Genomic DNA, 16,372 nt, shown 5'->3' on the forward strand with positions numbered 1-16,372 from the left:
TTAACCCCATCTGCGCTGGATTTCTGTTCAGTTTCGTGTAATTTTAATGGACAAAATCTGCTTTTCTTTCAAAAACAAGGACTAGTGACCCCAGACGTTTGAACGGTAGTGCTCGATTCTATAATCGGAGTTGTACTCAGGTCCAGCGGCTACATACGGCATCGGCGATGCAGCCATTCAGTGAGGTAGCGAGTATAGTTGTTTAGCATTTTTCCATATATTTAGTATTATTTTGTTGATTGGGAAGTTTTAAAAGATAAAGAATAAAAGTTAAGTTTTACTTGATTCAGTTTTGAGGTGGGTTATCACTCGCGCATCTAGTATTCATATCTGAGGGATTTTAATATCCTCTCCTAACCCATCTTAAATTAAAATGAATGCAAAAGAAATTGCAAAATTACTTCATTCTGTAGTTTAATTACTATGTTTTTTTCTGCATTGTATAATAAGCAGGAAGGCGCAGCTTAATGGACAGTGAGGTACTCCGGTACGTCCATAGTTATTAAGCCTACTAATTATGATTATTTTATTATTGTGATTAGAATATTTTGTTGGAATAAAAAAGAAAAACCTATTGCGTCAAGGGCCATCTTGTTATTCTTCACTGTTGTGTCCGGAGAGGCTGAAAGAAAAAAAGAATAAAGCAAAAATAAAGAATCTAACCACCCTAAAACAATTGGTGCCCCCTGCAGTATGTAGAACGTATATAACAGTGACACAATTATACATCACACATAATGCAGGGCGGCACTTTACATGTATGTGTAGGAACATGTGAAATGGGTACATGTCCGGGAAAAATGGCTGAATGCGGTCACCTCAGTGCCATAACAACACTGACAAACTATGCATTTAGCAGGGCCAGCTCACCCCTTTCTTGTCACGGTTTAATTACACCTCGAGACATCCGTAACAGAAAGTGGGAATTCTCAATAAAATATTTTTTGATTAATGCGTCGCCAGCGGATGATCCCGCACTGATAAAAATAACGTTTTTCACAGTTACCAGTTAATAAAATCTCATGGATTTTCAAGAAATTATAAATTAGAATTTGGAAATGGGAGTCCGTTATGGATTTAGCTCAAGATTTATTCCCCTTCTCTTTTAACTCCTTAAGGACAATGGGCGGTCCCTAAACCCATTGAAAACAATGCATTTTGTCATTAAGGGGTTAAGCATCACAGTAGAGGTGCAGATACGGTAGGCTTCGGCTGCATACAATGCATTTTATGTTGCGTTCTGATTCTACCTGAGGAAGTTCCATGACGGAATGGAAAGCGTTGGGTGGATTTTTGACTTATTTCTGATTATTTGGGATACCGAAGCCTCTTAACCAATTAAAGATCTCTCGTTTCTCCATCTACATCTAGGAGCCATCTACATCTTGGATAAGAGCGGGTTCCGATGTTTTGTCCTGCACCAACATCTAACAGTAGAGCGTCTCCCAGTAACCCTGATCTCTTGAGCTTTACAACTTTGATACAGTGTAATTGTCTTTATATCACATACAATGTTACCCTAGGAGTATTTTTCCCTATCTTCCCTCCAACATGTCCACCCGAGTCTCTGTGGAGACACCCTGCCCATATCTCATCATTTAAGATGTTTTGAATAAGTGGAACTCCTCTCTATTTGTTTCTGATATTGTTGAGTTGAGGAGTCTCTGAAAGACTTCCTGATAGAAGGAAAGGGCCTGGTGCAAGCCGTTCTGGAAGAATTCCAGGTATCTTTTTTATAAAATCACATTTAATAAATACTATATAAGTGGCTATTAAGATGTAATAATCTAAAAGCCGTACGCTTAGGTTCCTTTGAATCCATGTTATGTACAGTTATTCAATAAAGGTATGCCAGATTTTATTTATTTTCTCTATTTGAGCACTTCTTTTACATCATGTAACTAACAGAGAAACCATACAAAGGCGTAACAAAGGTCCCCCTTTTGAAGTATTCAAAGGTCCTCCTGAATTTTAAGAATCTTCACCTGTATCACAGTTCTAACACGGTGTCACTTCTTACCAGTAACTAGAGCCGGACAGAATGTGATATCAATTCCTTTCATCGAAGAGTTAATGTGTGCGTTCACCAAGCACTCAATGGCAGCTTTGTCACAATGGCATAGAAGTTTCTCACACGCATCGCCGGTCTCTGTGGGGAGAGGAACAAGGACCCATTTAAAGATCCGCTTTCCAACATCTGCTGGATTTATAAAGAACGGATTACAGAAACTAATTAGCTGTGCCCATCACATACCCCCTCGTCATCGATACCGCCAGGTGGGCACCGTGTATTATCACCACAGACCTTCTTGTAGCAGTTTTACTAGTTTAATTCATAAAAACATATCCATTTATATTAATTATCCTTCTTTTATTTGGAAATATTACTCTAATCGTTAGGTCGATGATTTCAAAACCGCTGGCCCGTATTGAAATGTCGTTACCGGGCCCAGCTGGCATCGTACCACACGTGAGGTTCTTGGAGAGGCAGCTGACATCGGCAGTAATTTTCGCCGGGTCCCAGCTGCAATCCAGCTCAAGGGCTTCTTCATAACATTTTCGGTGTTGGAAGCAACAGCTGGACATGTGCAATAAAAGAAGAGAAAATGATTTACAACATCACTCACGATGGCATTGTCTTTTTATTAATGGAGAAAATCCATAGAAACGTTCCCTATGTGTGTGTGTGTGTTAGGGAGGGTAGAGGCCATGGGGTTTATGTTGACTTGAGGCCACAATCTAGATGTTCCAGGGTGAAGCACCTCAGCTTCAGGTTTTCCTGCACTAAGACTTCCCGGAACCCGGGCAACAAAGAGGACCTTAATTGTTGCAGAACATGGCCAATCAGAGTAGTGGTTCTCTTGAAGATCATTAGAATCTCTATACCCCATATTCAATTAATGCTTCCTTATTAAATCGATTCTACGAATGGGTTAATTACATATAAATAAGGAGAGCCTCATCCAGGAGCCCAGATGACATCCTTCAGTGCTTGTAAGAGACAGCAGACATGTTGCAAACTAATTGGTAGCGATGTTTCCTACTGTCTTCTGGAAACATTACAAATTAGTTGTCCCCAACTAATCATCACAAGGATTCTGCTGAAGTGGCTCATTAACAGTGGCAACCAAAATAGACCTAATAGACCCTATGAAAACCATGACATGTTGGGGGGTGAATAGATTATGAATGAAGCCACCCATGTTCAATCAGGGATTCCAGCTGTGATAACCACCAATAAGAATGTCCAGAGATTATTAGGTAAGCGCAAAATATAAAGGAGTCTGCTTTGAATTGAGTGACCCTGAGATTCTGCCTATTCAACCTGAGAGTGTAGTAAAAACTATTTTTTTGGGGGTGTATGAATGTGCCATTTGATAAAAAAATTGTTTTTTTGTTATTTTTTTGTTTTGTTTTATCATCTTATACCCTATTTGGTTTTTTCAAAATTAATTTGATATCATAAAAAAAAACCCTTCCAGTTACTTTCTAACCAACATTCATCCTCATTTCCAATTTTAAGCCAAAATGTTGGAAAATCTGACTTAAAAATGGTTCTACCAAATTCAGCCAAGAACAGAGGCAAAAATTTGCTGTAAGTGAATTCGGGTTTTTGTTTATATATAAAGAACAATGAAAAAGAATCATTTTTCCAAAAGTAGTCTATTTTTTCTGGATTTTTGAAAAATGTATTCTAGCGATCTAAAACCCACCTATCGGTTTCATCAACGGGGAGTCCTTCCATCTCGTATCTACAAGTGCAACCATAATCTTCAAAGACTTTGGGGCACAGCCCGGTGACACATTTCAGTCTGCTCACAAAATTTAGCAGCGCAGGGAAATTTGTAAATATATTTTGCAACCAAGTGAAATGAGATCCAAGGCAATCTGTGAAAAAAAAAAAAAGACGATTATATATATAACTTTCTAACTTTCATAACAGCTGACATTGTTAATCACAGGACATGTATTCCAAAACTCCTTCATTCTAATGATAAAAAATGATGTGGAAATTGATTGGAGATGTAAAGTAATTGGCTAAAATTAACCAGAGAATTCTGGAGCTAAAGGTGGAGCAATTGGCCAACCGCTATACAGCACAATAGATGCAATTCAAGGCAGTTTAAGTTCCATAACGGTAATCTTTTTTGAGAATTGTATTTTTTTTTTATGTTAGGTGAACTATGAACTATTTTCATGTTTATTAACCTCTTGAAAGCAAATAAAGCCTTGTCTAGCTACAGTGGGGTATTACACAGAACTATAGAATGTGACGGCAGATACGAACCATTCCGTCCTTAGTTTTATGGTGTATATTATGGTTAAAGAAAAATTAATATTTTATAGCTATGTTTCTCTGTGATGTTTATGGGGATCCTAATTTGTGTCTGTGTTCAACATAGTTAACTTAATATACCATTTCAGCTACTTGTCTACCGCAAGACGGGCTGGCCCTGTATAATGCATGAGCTTGTGTGAGATTTCCTGGCATCTGATCACCTACATCATAAATGGCCACCTTGTTCCTTCTTGAAGAAGAAATGCCCCGGGGTTCACACAGCCGAACCGGAAAGTTGAAATATTTAATCTTAATGCAGCTCATCAACAAACCCAACCAGTTCAACGCCCATCCAAATCCAGCCTGGTCCTAAGGGCATAAGCCAGACACTTGCATGGACCCTTGTCTGATGGAACATCTTCTATAGTGGCCAAAGTCTTTGCGGTCTTGCGATTCTCTAGCCACATCTTCAAGATCTAAGTGTTTTTTTTTCTTTGTCTGTTTTTCATCTCCACCATCCTGATAAAGGCCTTCTTAATTGAAGTGGGGACGTTGTTATGAGCATACACAATAAACTGTTTTATTTCATGAGTGGGTCTCAAGTATTTCTTTCTTATCTAATGAAACAGATGTGAAATGCCTGGTCTCTAAATTCCAATTAAAGTCACTATAATGACTATACATCTCTAGTATCTTGTTATAGCATGTATAAGAAACGGTAGATTGTACAGCTAAAGAAATATTCTTACCTAGAAATGATGTCACACTGTCCATGTTTTTAAAAACACCATTAAACGTAAAGTTATCTGAAACATATGAAAAGTAATCAATAAGATATAAATATTCACCAATGTCAAAAATCCAAATTAGTCTATTTATGGAACATAATACGAAGTAGGGCTGTGCTCATTCTATAATGAATATGCATAAGGGATAATGAAGATGCAAGAAACAAAAACTGTCTGCGCTTCTCACCCTAATAAAGTTGGCAACAAATATATAAACATAATATAAATGAGAGGTTTTGGTTATATGAATTGGCCAAAGCATAATTAAGCTCACCCGCCACGTCAAGGCACACTCTCAATAGGGTGAGAACCGACTCTCACCTCCTACATAGTGGGCACACAAAGCAGTTTATACTGCTACCAAAACCTTATTAATGTGTTGGGGGAGGTGCAATTAAACCTCCTCCCCATTAACCCCTGGACAGCAAGCTGCAACCAGACTGATGAGGAGCCAACAACCTCAAATATGTGCAAACAGGGAATGAAGATGCATAATATTTAGATGTCTTCTTCTTTGGGGATTGAGTTCTCCAACCTTTATTCATTAAAACGTAAATTTTCAAGGCTGCTGATCACTTCACCATTAAAGAAACATGATTTTTGTGTGATTTCCAGGGGCCTAAACTATTGCTTTCCATCATTTTTGGGTGCAAGGTGAAACTTTTTTGCCCAAATGTGAGGTTATCCTACAAGAAGGGCTTGGCTCTCCCTGTATAATACATAGTTACATCGGTACACAAATGACTTCCACGTTAATTCAGCATTATGTGGTGCAAGCTAAGTCTGACCAAGGTTGGCGCTTCGTAATACATAGTTAAATGGTGAGGTGCAGTATATCTCACTGTTTAGTGAATAAATCCCTCTGTAATAAAGGATATTGAGAGAAAAATGGCGAGGATTGGAAAGCACGAGATGGACGGGACTTACTAATATTCCTGAGAGGGACATCGGAAAGCTCAGGCAAAACTGGAGAGAGTCCGGATTCTTGGGCAACTGTTGTTTCTAATAGACAATAGAGATACATTTGTTAATTACAGGGTGTAATCTATGAGGTCACCAACAACGTAAACATATGATTTATTTTAATACATCAGCTTACCAAGGTAATATGTTATTCCGGATTCTATAGCATTATAGCCATTTCTGTTTTGTCATCCATAAAGAGACACCTTGATCCATCACTTCTAGTAGCTTGTTGTGAAGACTTATGTTTTTTAAACTCTTTTTATTTTTTTAAATTCCATTAAACCATATTTATTACAAAAAGGTTTCCACTCATAAGTAAAAGGTAGCCAACTACTCTGCCATCATACTGCCAGTATGAGATGGTAGTGGAATCCACAACTTCACAGCCCTCTCTGTAATGGATCCCATTCATCAGCTGATGCTTCCCTTTTCCCTAAAGTAAACTTTTTTTCTGTGATTTGGTATCTTCTTGTAGATCAAAATATCTCCTCGAATTTGGTTGAAAAATTTTTTTTTTATAAAAAAAAAATTTTTTTAGTTTCACACATAACTACAGGTATACTATGCAACTTTATCTATTGCGTAGAGGAGTCTCTCCTACTCAGAACAAACTTGTTGAAAGAGTATCCATGTGGCGTGTATGAATCAGATACAGCCCCGATGTCCAGCAGCAGCGCTGTTTCAAGTATATCCGCATGGGGTGTAAAGGTCAGAACAGCCTTGATGTAACTCAGACGGAAACAGCGTCTCCTCAAAAGCCGGCATATAGAGAAGCCGCGATCCGTAGCAGAAACAAATGTAAAGATCAGCCTGAGAAATCCAAATTCTATCTGCTAAGAAGACACATTCCTTTGATTCCAAAACAATATGACATACATCATTTATGTATCCCACATGTTAGAATGTATTTAGTCAAAAAGAAGCCCAGGAACCAGCATATCACAAAGAACCGAATGGTTTTGTCATGCTAGACGCCATTCCCAACACCTCAAGTGGACACAACAAGTTGGAGACACCGCTGCTGCTCGACATCGGGGCTGTATCTGATTCATATACTCCATAAGGATATGTCTTAAAGTTTGTTCGGAGTAGGAAAGACTCCTCTACGCCAGCTAAAGCTCCGCGGTGACTGTATATGCCCGCATTTACATGTTTACCTTGTCCTGCCAAGTCTGTCTTATTGATCCTCTGAGATATATATAAGATTTTAACACTAGACTTAGACAAGGTTTAGAGATACTTAGTATCCAAATATAAAAATACAGCTTCTGGTTTACGCTGGTTACCCCCAAAGGCACGGCATTCGCTTCTTTTTCATGCAAAATATACCGCATTCTGGTCTTGCTACCTTCTCCCTTGACATTGGACCATCAGCGGAGAAATCTGCAAGCTTTCTACACCAAAGTCAGTCTTTTCGCATGCACAAAGCTAAAGTACGTTTATTAATAATAAAAAAGTAATTAATAGATATTAATAATGAAAATCAGTGGTTTATAAGCGACGACAGACAAAAAAATATTTCAGACTACATTTTTCTCAATGACATCTTCTTTTGACGTCCCCTGTTGTAATTGACTTAATTAATAATGTAAGACATGGTGAGGGTCGTTTTACATTTGGTGCCTGTTTAGATTCTTGTGTTGAGTTTTTAATTATTTTTTGAATTCTTCCCAGACCTCAAGAATAAATGTTTTTTCAAGAAACACTGTATAGTGGCACAAAAGGTCAAGATAACACTTTATCGCTCTGTTTGAAAGTCTAGATGTCAAAATTCCATGAGGAACAACATATGAAACAAACAAAAAACCCTCAAATTCAAAAAACAATCAGAAAATCTCATTTCCCTTTGGCTATTTGTGTATATAATGCATTGTTCCAAAAATACAGAGGATTCCATATTATACTCAGAAGATTAAACCCACAGTAGGCACGTTCAGGATGGAGACTATACTCCAGCTATATTTGAGCATTGTCTTCTAAGCTCCTGTCCATGGACCATGTACAAAGTCCTTTGTTTTTTTATAATATTCTTACATGATGGGCTTCCAGTGGTACAAACAAATTTCCTGCCAAAAAAACCATTGTTGAACCATATAATTAAAATAAATTCTATGTTTCTTTTAGTTTTGAGCTTCCCAGACAGCGTTGTACTCTGTTATAGGTGCATAAGTCTAATTTCTCCTTTGGGAGTACATTATTTAAATTGACCTTCCAAGTGACCCTGTGTAAGAGGGACAGACCCTCTCTAAACCCCAAATTTCTAGGTCTCTCTTTTTCTAGGCACTTAGAATGTTTGCCTCATAGCCGTAGCTCTGGATCTTGGCGCCTGATGTTACGACCACTTCCAGAAATGGATAGAACAAGAATGGCGCAGAGTCATGGAGACCAGAAGTCTCAACTCGCAGGGGCAGCAGCTCGTTGCCCCATTGAGGTTTTTGACCAGAGATCTAAATAACATAACAGCTGCCGCGCCAACGCATAGAATGTTCAAAAAGCTGAAATGCTCCATATAACGCAAACCACTTGACTCCATTCTTTCAGACAGACATAAAATCTAATACTTGAGCTGTTAAGGTGTTTTGACTCTTTTCTGACATTTTCTGTGTTATCCAAGCAATCACAAAACGCTATTCCCAAGAAAAGAGTAAAACAAATATATATATATTTGGTAACAGTCCCAAACAATAATGGTTATTCTCTTCTCGCATTCAATTATGGCCATTCTTGGATCACCTTCTTGCAAAATGAGTACAAATTCCAGTAACAAAGGGATCAATCATGCCTGGTGCTTATGCATTTACCCCGTGGCAGCCGCCTCATTGTTTGTCTGCCAGGAACCATTTTTTATCTGCGCATACACATGCACTCACACACGCTCATGTTCACTCATTAACGAGCCCGGTGGCGTGTAAAACTTACACCTACTCGAGATTACAAAATCAATGTTCAAAATTGGTAAAACTCCAAAGCCTGATTAATCAGTTAAAAACAACCAATCATCCAAGAGACATTCCCTGACACAAGAAAACACCGTTCAGCAAACCGGCACAGTGTTTTTCATACAATATAGTAGGTTATTCTCCCCTTCACAACACAGAAAGGGCATCTCTGGATTTCCGGTCCATTAGCAAGCTCTTTCTCCCTTTTTTCTCTTCGTTTTTTCCCTTTTTTGTTGTGTTCTTTCTTTCTCTCTTTTATGTACCTCACATTTTTTTCCTATTTTTTTCGCATTTTTTCTTTTATCTTACTTGTCTGCCTTCTACAATTTTCATCTTCTCTCTAACTTCTGTTCTGCCCCCCCTCACCTACATATACATACAAATGCACACCTATACACACATATATACATATACACACACAGTACTGTTCAAAAGTTTGGGGGTCACTTAGCTGTTTCCATGGAAAACAAGCACATTTCTATCTGTAACATAATTGTAAAAGGGTTTTCTAACCATCAATTAGCCTTTTAAACTTAAACCTGGATTGGCGAACATAACGTGCCATAGGAACACAGGAGTGATGGGAGTGATAAAGGAGTGATGGGAGTGATAAAGGAGTGATGAGAGTGATGTTCTTTGTGGCCTGTAGCTCCCTCGCTAGGCTGCACGTCCAGAAATGACATCACTTCTCAGCATGCAGTGTTAGTGAGGGATAATGACTGATGCACATCGTGAGAACCAATCAGGTCGATGCTTTGTGGGACATATGAGAGGAATGAACCGTCAGAATATCAGGGCCCTGGAGCAATTGCTCCACGTGCTCCTCCATTAATCTGGTGATTAATATGGGTCTTTTTTGAGCTACGGCCCCCGCTAAAGCCACATTTTATCCTGATGAGTAATATGTTAACCAAAAAACAAATGAAAACATTTTTTTTTTTTACTGGAAGGTGGAATAAATATATTATTTTTATTATTATTATTATTATACTTTATTTATAAAGCGCCGACAGATTCCGCAGCGCTGTACAAGGTAAACATTTTACAGATAACGTCAAGTACAAAATGACAAGCAATTGACATACAGATAAGAGGAATGGAGGGCCCAGTTGCCGCCGGAACTTACATACCTTTTTTACTTTATATATACAAAATAGTTAACCCATTCTAGTTTTAATCCTCAAATGAAAATAAATACGGTATTTTGCTCAAAAGGGCCTGTGCTCAAAAAGTCAAAAGGAATACAGAATAGGACAGAAACAAGAAATTGTGAAATATTTATTTTCCTATAACCCAGACAAACATGAAAGATGCAGCAAGGAACTTCAGAAGCCTAAATCTACTCCTTTCTTGGAAAAGAACAAATTCTCAGAGGCTTCAAGAACAAAAAAGGGGAAAAAAATGAATGTGCGTGCCTAAATTGTCTGGACCTTCTTTGATAATAATGTTATATTTTATTAATTTATTTCGGTATTTTTCTATGTTTTACCAAGCCGACATATTATTGGAAAACCCGCAGAAATTTCTTAAACTTGAAGAGTTCTGGATTCTAATTGTAGAATCTAAACTCTAAATAGTATTCTCACATTGCTTATTTTTCTTTTTTTTCTAGAATAATTATTAAAAAGCATGGAAATTGGTACGAATAGTCATTTTATATTACAAGATACTATAAAAGATTAATGTCTCAGGCTGGAATTAGTATTTTTTTTTACTTTTTTTTTTAACTCTCGTTCAGATTTTGTGATGATTTGTAATATGAACAGCCAGATACTATACATAGTACTAGCACTTAAATGACAACATATAATAGGGAAATCTGTCTCAAAATACACTATTATTATTTTAATCGTCGGGTATGATGTTGAAAAGGGCAATAATTTTATGGAAATAAAAAAAAAAACAGTTCATCTTTGGGAAGCCGCAGCATAAACAAAAGTTCAAAAAATGAAAATATTTATAATTAATAATATATTTTAAGCTTGCATGCACACTTTATGAACATTTCATATCCTGACCAATAACAGCCATCAATAATCAACTCCCAATTTCAATGTCTTCTGGGTTTTTTATTTATTTAGTCAATTCCACCAGCAGCCCCTCTGACTATTTTATAACATCTGACTCTTTCTTACACATTTATTTTAAACACATTTATGATATGCCCCAGCGGAACTCCCAACGTCACATATGCCAAATCTGTTGTATTTTTGCCAAATTTATAAGATTTCATCCTATATTTTTGAACGTACGTCTCATTATTTATTGTTTAATATATGGAATCTGGTTGTAATTTTTTTTTTCCAATACTGAATACATCTCTCCATCCTGATTTCTATAAACTCCATCGCAATTCACCCCGTCAGAGATATCTAGAAGACCCAGCTAGCCCAACCTCATCATTCATTGATGACAAAAATTACTGCCTATGTGTAGAACATCGATTTCTTACTTTACTGACCTTCATGTGTCATTTGTCCCCCATATGCTCCAAATCTGATACGTTATTTCAAGACCTGTTTACTCGTTTGTCTTTGTTCCTTAATACTCTTTAACCCCTTCACGACATGCACAGGCTCACAATGCATTGTCACTAATGGGTTTATGGACAACCCGTTGTCCTTAAGGGGTTAACTCCAAAATTCATTGTCAGCAAATAAACTATATTAATATGAACTATAATAATAACCTGCCACGGGTATCGGTTTCTCTTGTTTCTTTGCAATTTTCAATTTTTTTTACAAATATGTATAGAACACAACAATCAATGTTTTTCTGTTTTTTCGATGGTCTTTTTGATTGTTTATATTGAAGGTTTTTGCAAAACCAACGTTAAGATAGCAGCATGGAGGGGGCATCTGGAAATTCCCTAAAAATGCCATCTGGTTCCGCCTTTCCCAATGCCGTGAACAGAACCAACATTTTGTTTCCTTCCCCAAATTTTTCTGTGGACACCTATGCTTACCAGCAGCCAATTCACAAACATAACAAAAAAACTTGCATCAGATTATGAAAAACCTTTAAAAAAAAAATAAAAAAAATGCAACATTTGTTGACCTGGCCACCTTAGTACTGAGTCACCATGTTCTGGGTTCATAGTAACTTTGGGTCTCGGCTCTGGAGCTGATGTCGTATTGAACCGAACACAAAAACATTCTTCTCTAATCCACTTTCTAGATGAGCCAATTGATTTGGGATTAGTTGGACAAACAATAAACCTTAGTGAATGGCGATCAAGCTTTCGCATTTCCGAGAACTTCTCATGGCCCAATGTCTCAATGGCTTTAATATTGTAATATTTGTAATAATATATAACAATATTGTAATATTTGTTTCATACATTTCTATATTAAAATTAAACCCCATTTATCTCAATAATGGCATGTTTTATCTATCCAGCACTGCATGTTTTTAAACTAACGAGGCACCAAATTCAGTATGATTATTTTTATTTCTAAATGCATATGTAGAACATACTAACAAATATATATAGAGAGAGATTTTAGAGTGTATTAAATAAGCAATCTAAAAAATTTTTTTTAACCCCTTAAGGACAATGGGCGGTCCCTAAACACATTGAAAACAATGCATTTTTAGCCCGTACATATACGGGCTTTGTCATTAAGGGGTTAAATATTGCGATATGTGGGAATCAGTTAATTAGTTATGCGTCTTACATACTGCAGGGGGCAGCACTTTACATGTGTAGGGCAATAGTATGTAAGATATATGTGTATATGTCATGGTTGATTTGGTCATTTATACCATTGATTATTTATAATAATATCTAATAAATAATATAGGACAGTCAACAGTCGTAGTTAGCTGTGTACATTAAAGCCACAACAAACACCCCAAACAACTCTTTGATGTATTTTTTTGCAGTATCCTTCTAAATTCTAAGCCCGAAAACATACCCCCTAAATATTTTTTTTTCACACCAAATTCAGTATAAAGAAAGAAAAAAAATTCAATAGATCCTCCGAGCTAAATTGTACTTTTATTACATGGGTACTCCATCTGGGAGATAAATGGATCAAAAAGTAGCTCCTACAATGGGTTGTTATCATATCCAAAAGAAAACACGTCTAAACGATGCTTCTTACATGGCATTCAGCTTTCTAAACCTTTTTTATTTTTGTGCTGTGTAAAAAGGAGGCTCCTATTTATAAAACACAATGGCCCCCGTGAGGGCCAGCTCGGATAGAATGGGGTATATTATTGCACAAGACTAATACAGTCGCAAAAAAAAAACGGCTTTTATTACAGGACAAAAAAACGGTGGAAAAAAGCAACAATTCCAAATTCCTGCCTTTTCAACAGCTTCTCTTCGCCTAAGCTTCTAAAAAATCACAGAATTTGTCAAACAGTTACAATCCTTCCCAAGCATCGAATTATTACAGCTTCTCGCGACAATAATTTCTAATTCAACATTTCAGAAATAGCCTCAAATACTCTGCCGGCAAACACAGAAGGACTTGGCGGCAGATAAGACCCTGTCTGCCTGTTTTTTTAAACTTTACTCAGTCCTCGAGAAAAAATACCCTTTATGAAGGATAAACCATCCTTTTGCAATAAAAAAAAGTGTCTAAATTATATAAAATCGCTAGCAATGGGGCTTCGTCTATTTTAACCCGATGTGTACAAGATTCCAAAATAATTTCTATAATCACCCTACAAAAACCAATTTCATCGCAAAAATACACAGAATAGTATAAGAAATATATTAACTTACCAGTCTGCAAAATCATCAACAAAGTCATCAGTTGTATAATAATCATTGTTTAATTAAACAACGAGCAGTAATGTCTGCCTAATAAATAAAATGATAAATAATATTGTTTAGCGTTAACAAAAATACATATATCATTTTAACTCCCTCTATATAATTTTTATTTGAATAAAATATACCGGTATTTCAAAAGTGCCAATAAACATCTCATTATTCCAGAATTACATTTAAAAAAAATAAGATATAAAAAATATAAAAAAAGAATTTTTTTTTTTCTTTGATCAAAGTGTATCTAGTAGCCGGTTGTCCCTTATTAGATAAATATAACTTACATAAACTGCCATATACACATTTTTAAGTATTTATACACATAAATAGTTAAACGTGCTTCTATGCATTTGTATGTTTAAAGTTTCCTGGTATAGGATTTTTTTTAGGAACAAAAAAAAAAAAGAAAATGTCTTACCTGAAAAAAAATATTGTTCGAAAGCAGAAAAGATACTCAACAAATGTCTTTAAAAAAGAAGGAAAAGAAGTGATTTATATCAACTTGTGTGATGTGGTGTGCCTCTTGACCATGTGATCTTCTGTCTTAACCTGAGTTTATGAAATAAAGCCTTCGCAGAATACCCGAAGGTCAATATGCCCTTAATAATATATCTAAAGCGGTCGTATTAAAGGTCCCTTTTGTGTAGAGAAATCATTGGGCCGCTGTGTCTCTGAGTGCTTAGCTACTAATTAAACAACAATCGCTTTATTGTTCCAAGCTTAGCACCAGCGTTCCATGCGAATGTTACATTAATACACCGGCAGGTTAATGAGATGGTGCGGGAACATCTAATGATGACAGATATGTGAAATTCCCTTGGTCTTTGAAACCGCGGTCATCCCACCATGAAAGAAACAAGAAACATTACTTTTTTTTTTATTCCTGTTGAATATTTTTTATTTTTTTTTAAAAAGAACAATGCGAGGCTTAACCTTACACGTGCCAGACGTATATATACCTTTATTTACATTATTTACTACCTTTTTGTGACCTCAAAGACTTATTATGTAATGTACTGGAATTACTGATCTATTAAACTGGAAAGCTAATATAAGGAAAATATTTACACAGGAATTTGGGGTTACGCAGCCTTGATTTAGCTGCATCCCCTAAAAGACAGATATATAACACAGTTTTGAAGAACGCCGTAGCAATGACCTGCCAGCTTCTACAAAAGTTGACGTGCTGCTTGTTCTGCTGAAGTTGGAACATTATTCCTAGTAGTGCTCTGAGAGCCTAAATCCTCCAAAATTATTCTGTCATGATTAAAAAAATATTGCATCATTTTTCAGGGAATGCAAATGGAAGAGTGGGAGGTCAGTGGGAAAATTAAAAATGTTAACTCTAACCCACACATAACATAATTATTGGGCTCTGGTGATGGCTAATCATCTTAATCAGATCTAGAGTAATTTTCCATAAATCAACCATTTAAATGCAAAAAGAGGATACGGGCAATGCCGGGGTTCTACCACTAGTTATTGGCCAAACTTGCCATAGGTTCATCTGTTCTAGAATCTTAACATTAATCGCGTTAACGGATGCATGGATTGTTGGTTAGCCATGAAACCGTAGTAAACCCATGTATATAACTCAAGATTGTAAGCTTGCGAGCCGGGCTCTCTCCTCCTAATGTATCGGTTTGTCTTAGTCCGTCATTTCTAGTTTTGTCAAACTCCTTGAATATATGGATTGCAAGAAGCGCTGTGTCAATTGTTGGCGCTATATAAATAAAAGATAATAATAATCACAGAAAATATATCCGGCTTCTAAACATTACCTAAAAAACATAAAGATTCATTGGAAGAGACAGCGGAGTCTTCTGCAGATTAAGTGTTTTAGGGTACGAGAGTCTCCAGTTTGGAGATCAACGGTCAAGGGGACACTCAGTTCCGGTAAAATTCAGTAAAAAATCAGCCTCCACCATGTGTACGGAATCAGGTCGATGCCACAAGATAGTGGCATGTTATTGGCTTTCGAGGGTACAGCCCTTTCACTGTATATATATATATATATATATATTAATTTATATTTATATATTTAATATCTATGTTTAATGAATATATAATTTTTTTTTGTGTAATTAGAATGTGGCGTATGCATATCACATATCACAACGTAACTCTTGTGGTGTTACGACGTTGGCAATGTTCTCAATGTAAGAGGGCTTCAGCTGGAATGAACTTCCATTTATTTAACCATGAAGCTCACAGCCTTTTATAAGCTCACCTCCAAACTTTAGTGAATTAACTCTTCTCATGCTGTAAATCTGTGTATGTTCCACTCAGTGATCTATCACTCTGCAGACAGGCCCATAAGTGTACGGTTAACTTGTGCATTGAATTTCACAAAGAAAATTGTTTAAATTGTTTAATGTATATTTTATTACCATTTTACAAAAAAAAATCAATTTTAACAATTTATAGTCACTTATAAAAAAAAGTTATAATGCATTTAGATTTTTATTGATAGATTACAGAAATTATTTAGATTTTAACTCTGTGCACTCCAGAGGGGTATACAACAAACCTCAAAGCATAAGGTAAGCCCCTCCGGTAAAGAAAAAAAAGAAAAAAATTGGTTTTACAGCCAAATTTTAAGTATTATTTCAAAAACACT

General features: G+C 36.3%; 1 protein-coding gene across 1 annotated transcript in view; it reads right to left on the bottom strand.

Annotated features, from left to right (window-relative positions):
* The window catches only part of OC90 (otoconin 90), a 32,890-nt gene extending 19,093 nt beyond the window's left edge, over nt 1–13,797 (bottom strand). Inside the window, exons 1-7 of the mRNA XM_053467918.1 lie at nt 13,708–13,797; nt 5,995–6,069; nt 5,029–5,085; nt 3,714–3,888; nt 2,466–2,578; nt 2,021–2,149; nt 572–622 (exon numbers count right to left, since the gene is read on the bottom strand). Coding sequence (XP_053323893.1) covers nt 572–622; nt 2,021–2,149; nt 2,466–2,578; nt 3,714–3,888; nt 5,029–5,085; nt 5,995–6,069; nt 13,708–13,753 — 646 coding nt within the window. The 5' untranslated portion in view covers nt 13,754–13,797. The remainder of the gene's footprint in view (nt 1–571; nt 623–2,020; nt 2,150–2,465; nt 2,579–3,713; nt 3,889–5,028; nt 5,086–5,994; nt 6,070–13,707) is intronic.
* Nucleotides 13,798–16,372: the final 2,575 nt, after the last annotated feature.

This window comes from Spea bombifrons, chromosome 5, assembly GCF_027358695.1.
Source record: "Spea bombifrons isolate aSpeBom1 chromosome 5, aSpeBom1.2.pri, whole genome shotgun sequence".
NCBI classification, from domain to species: Eukaryota; Metazoa; Chordata; class Amphibia; order Anura; family Pelobatidae; genus Spea; species Spea bombifrons.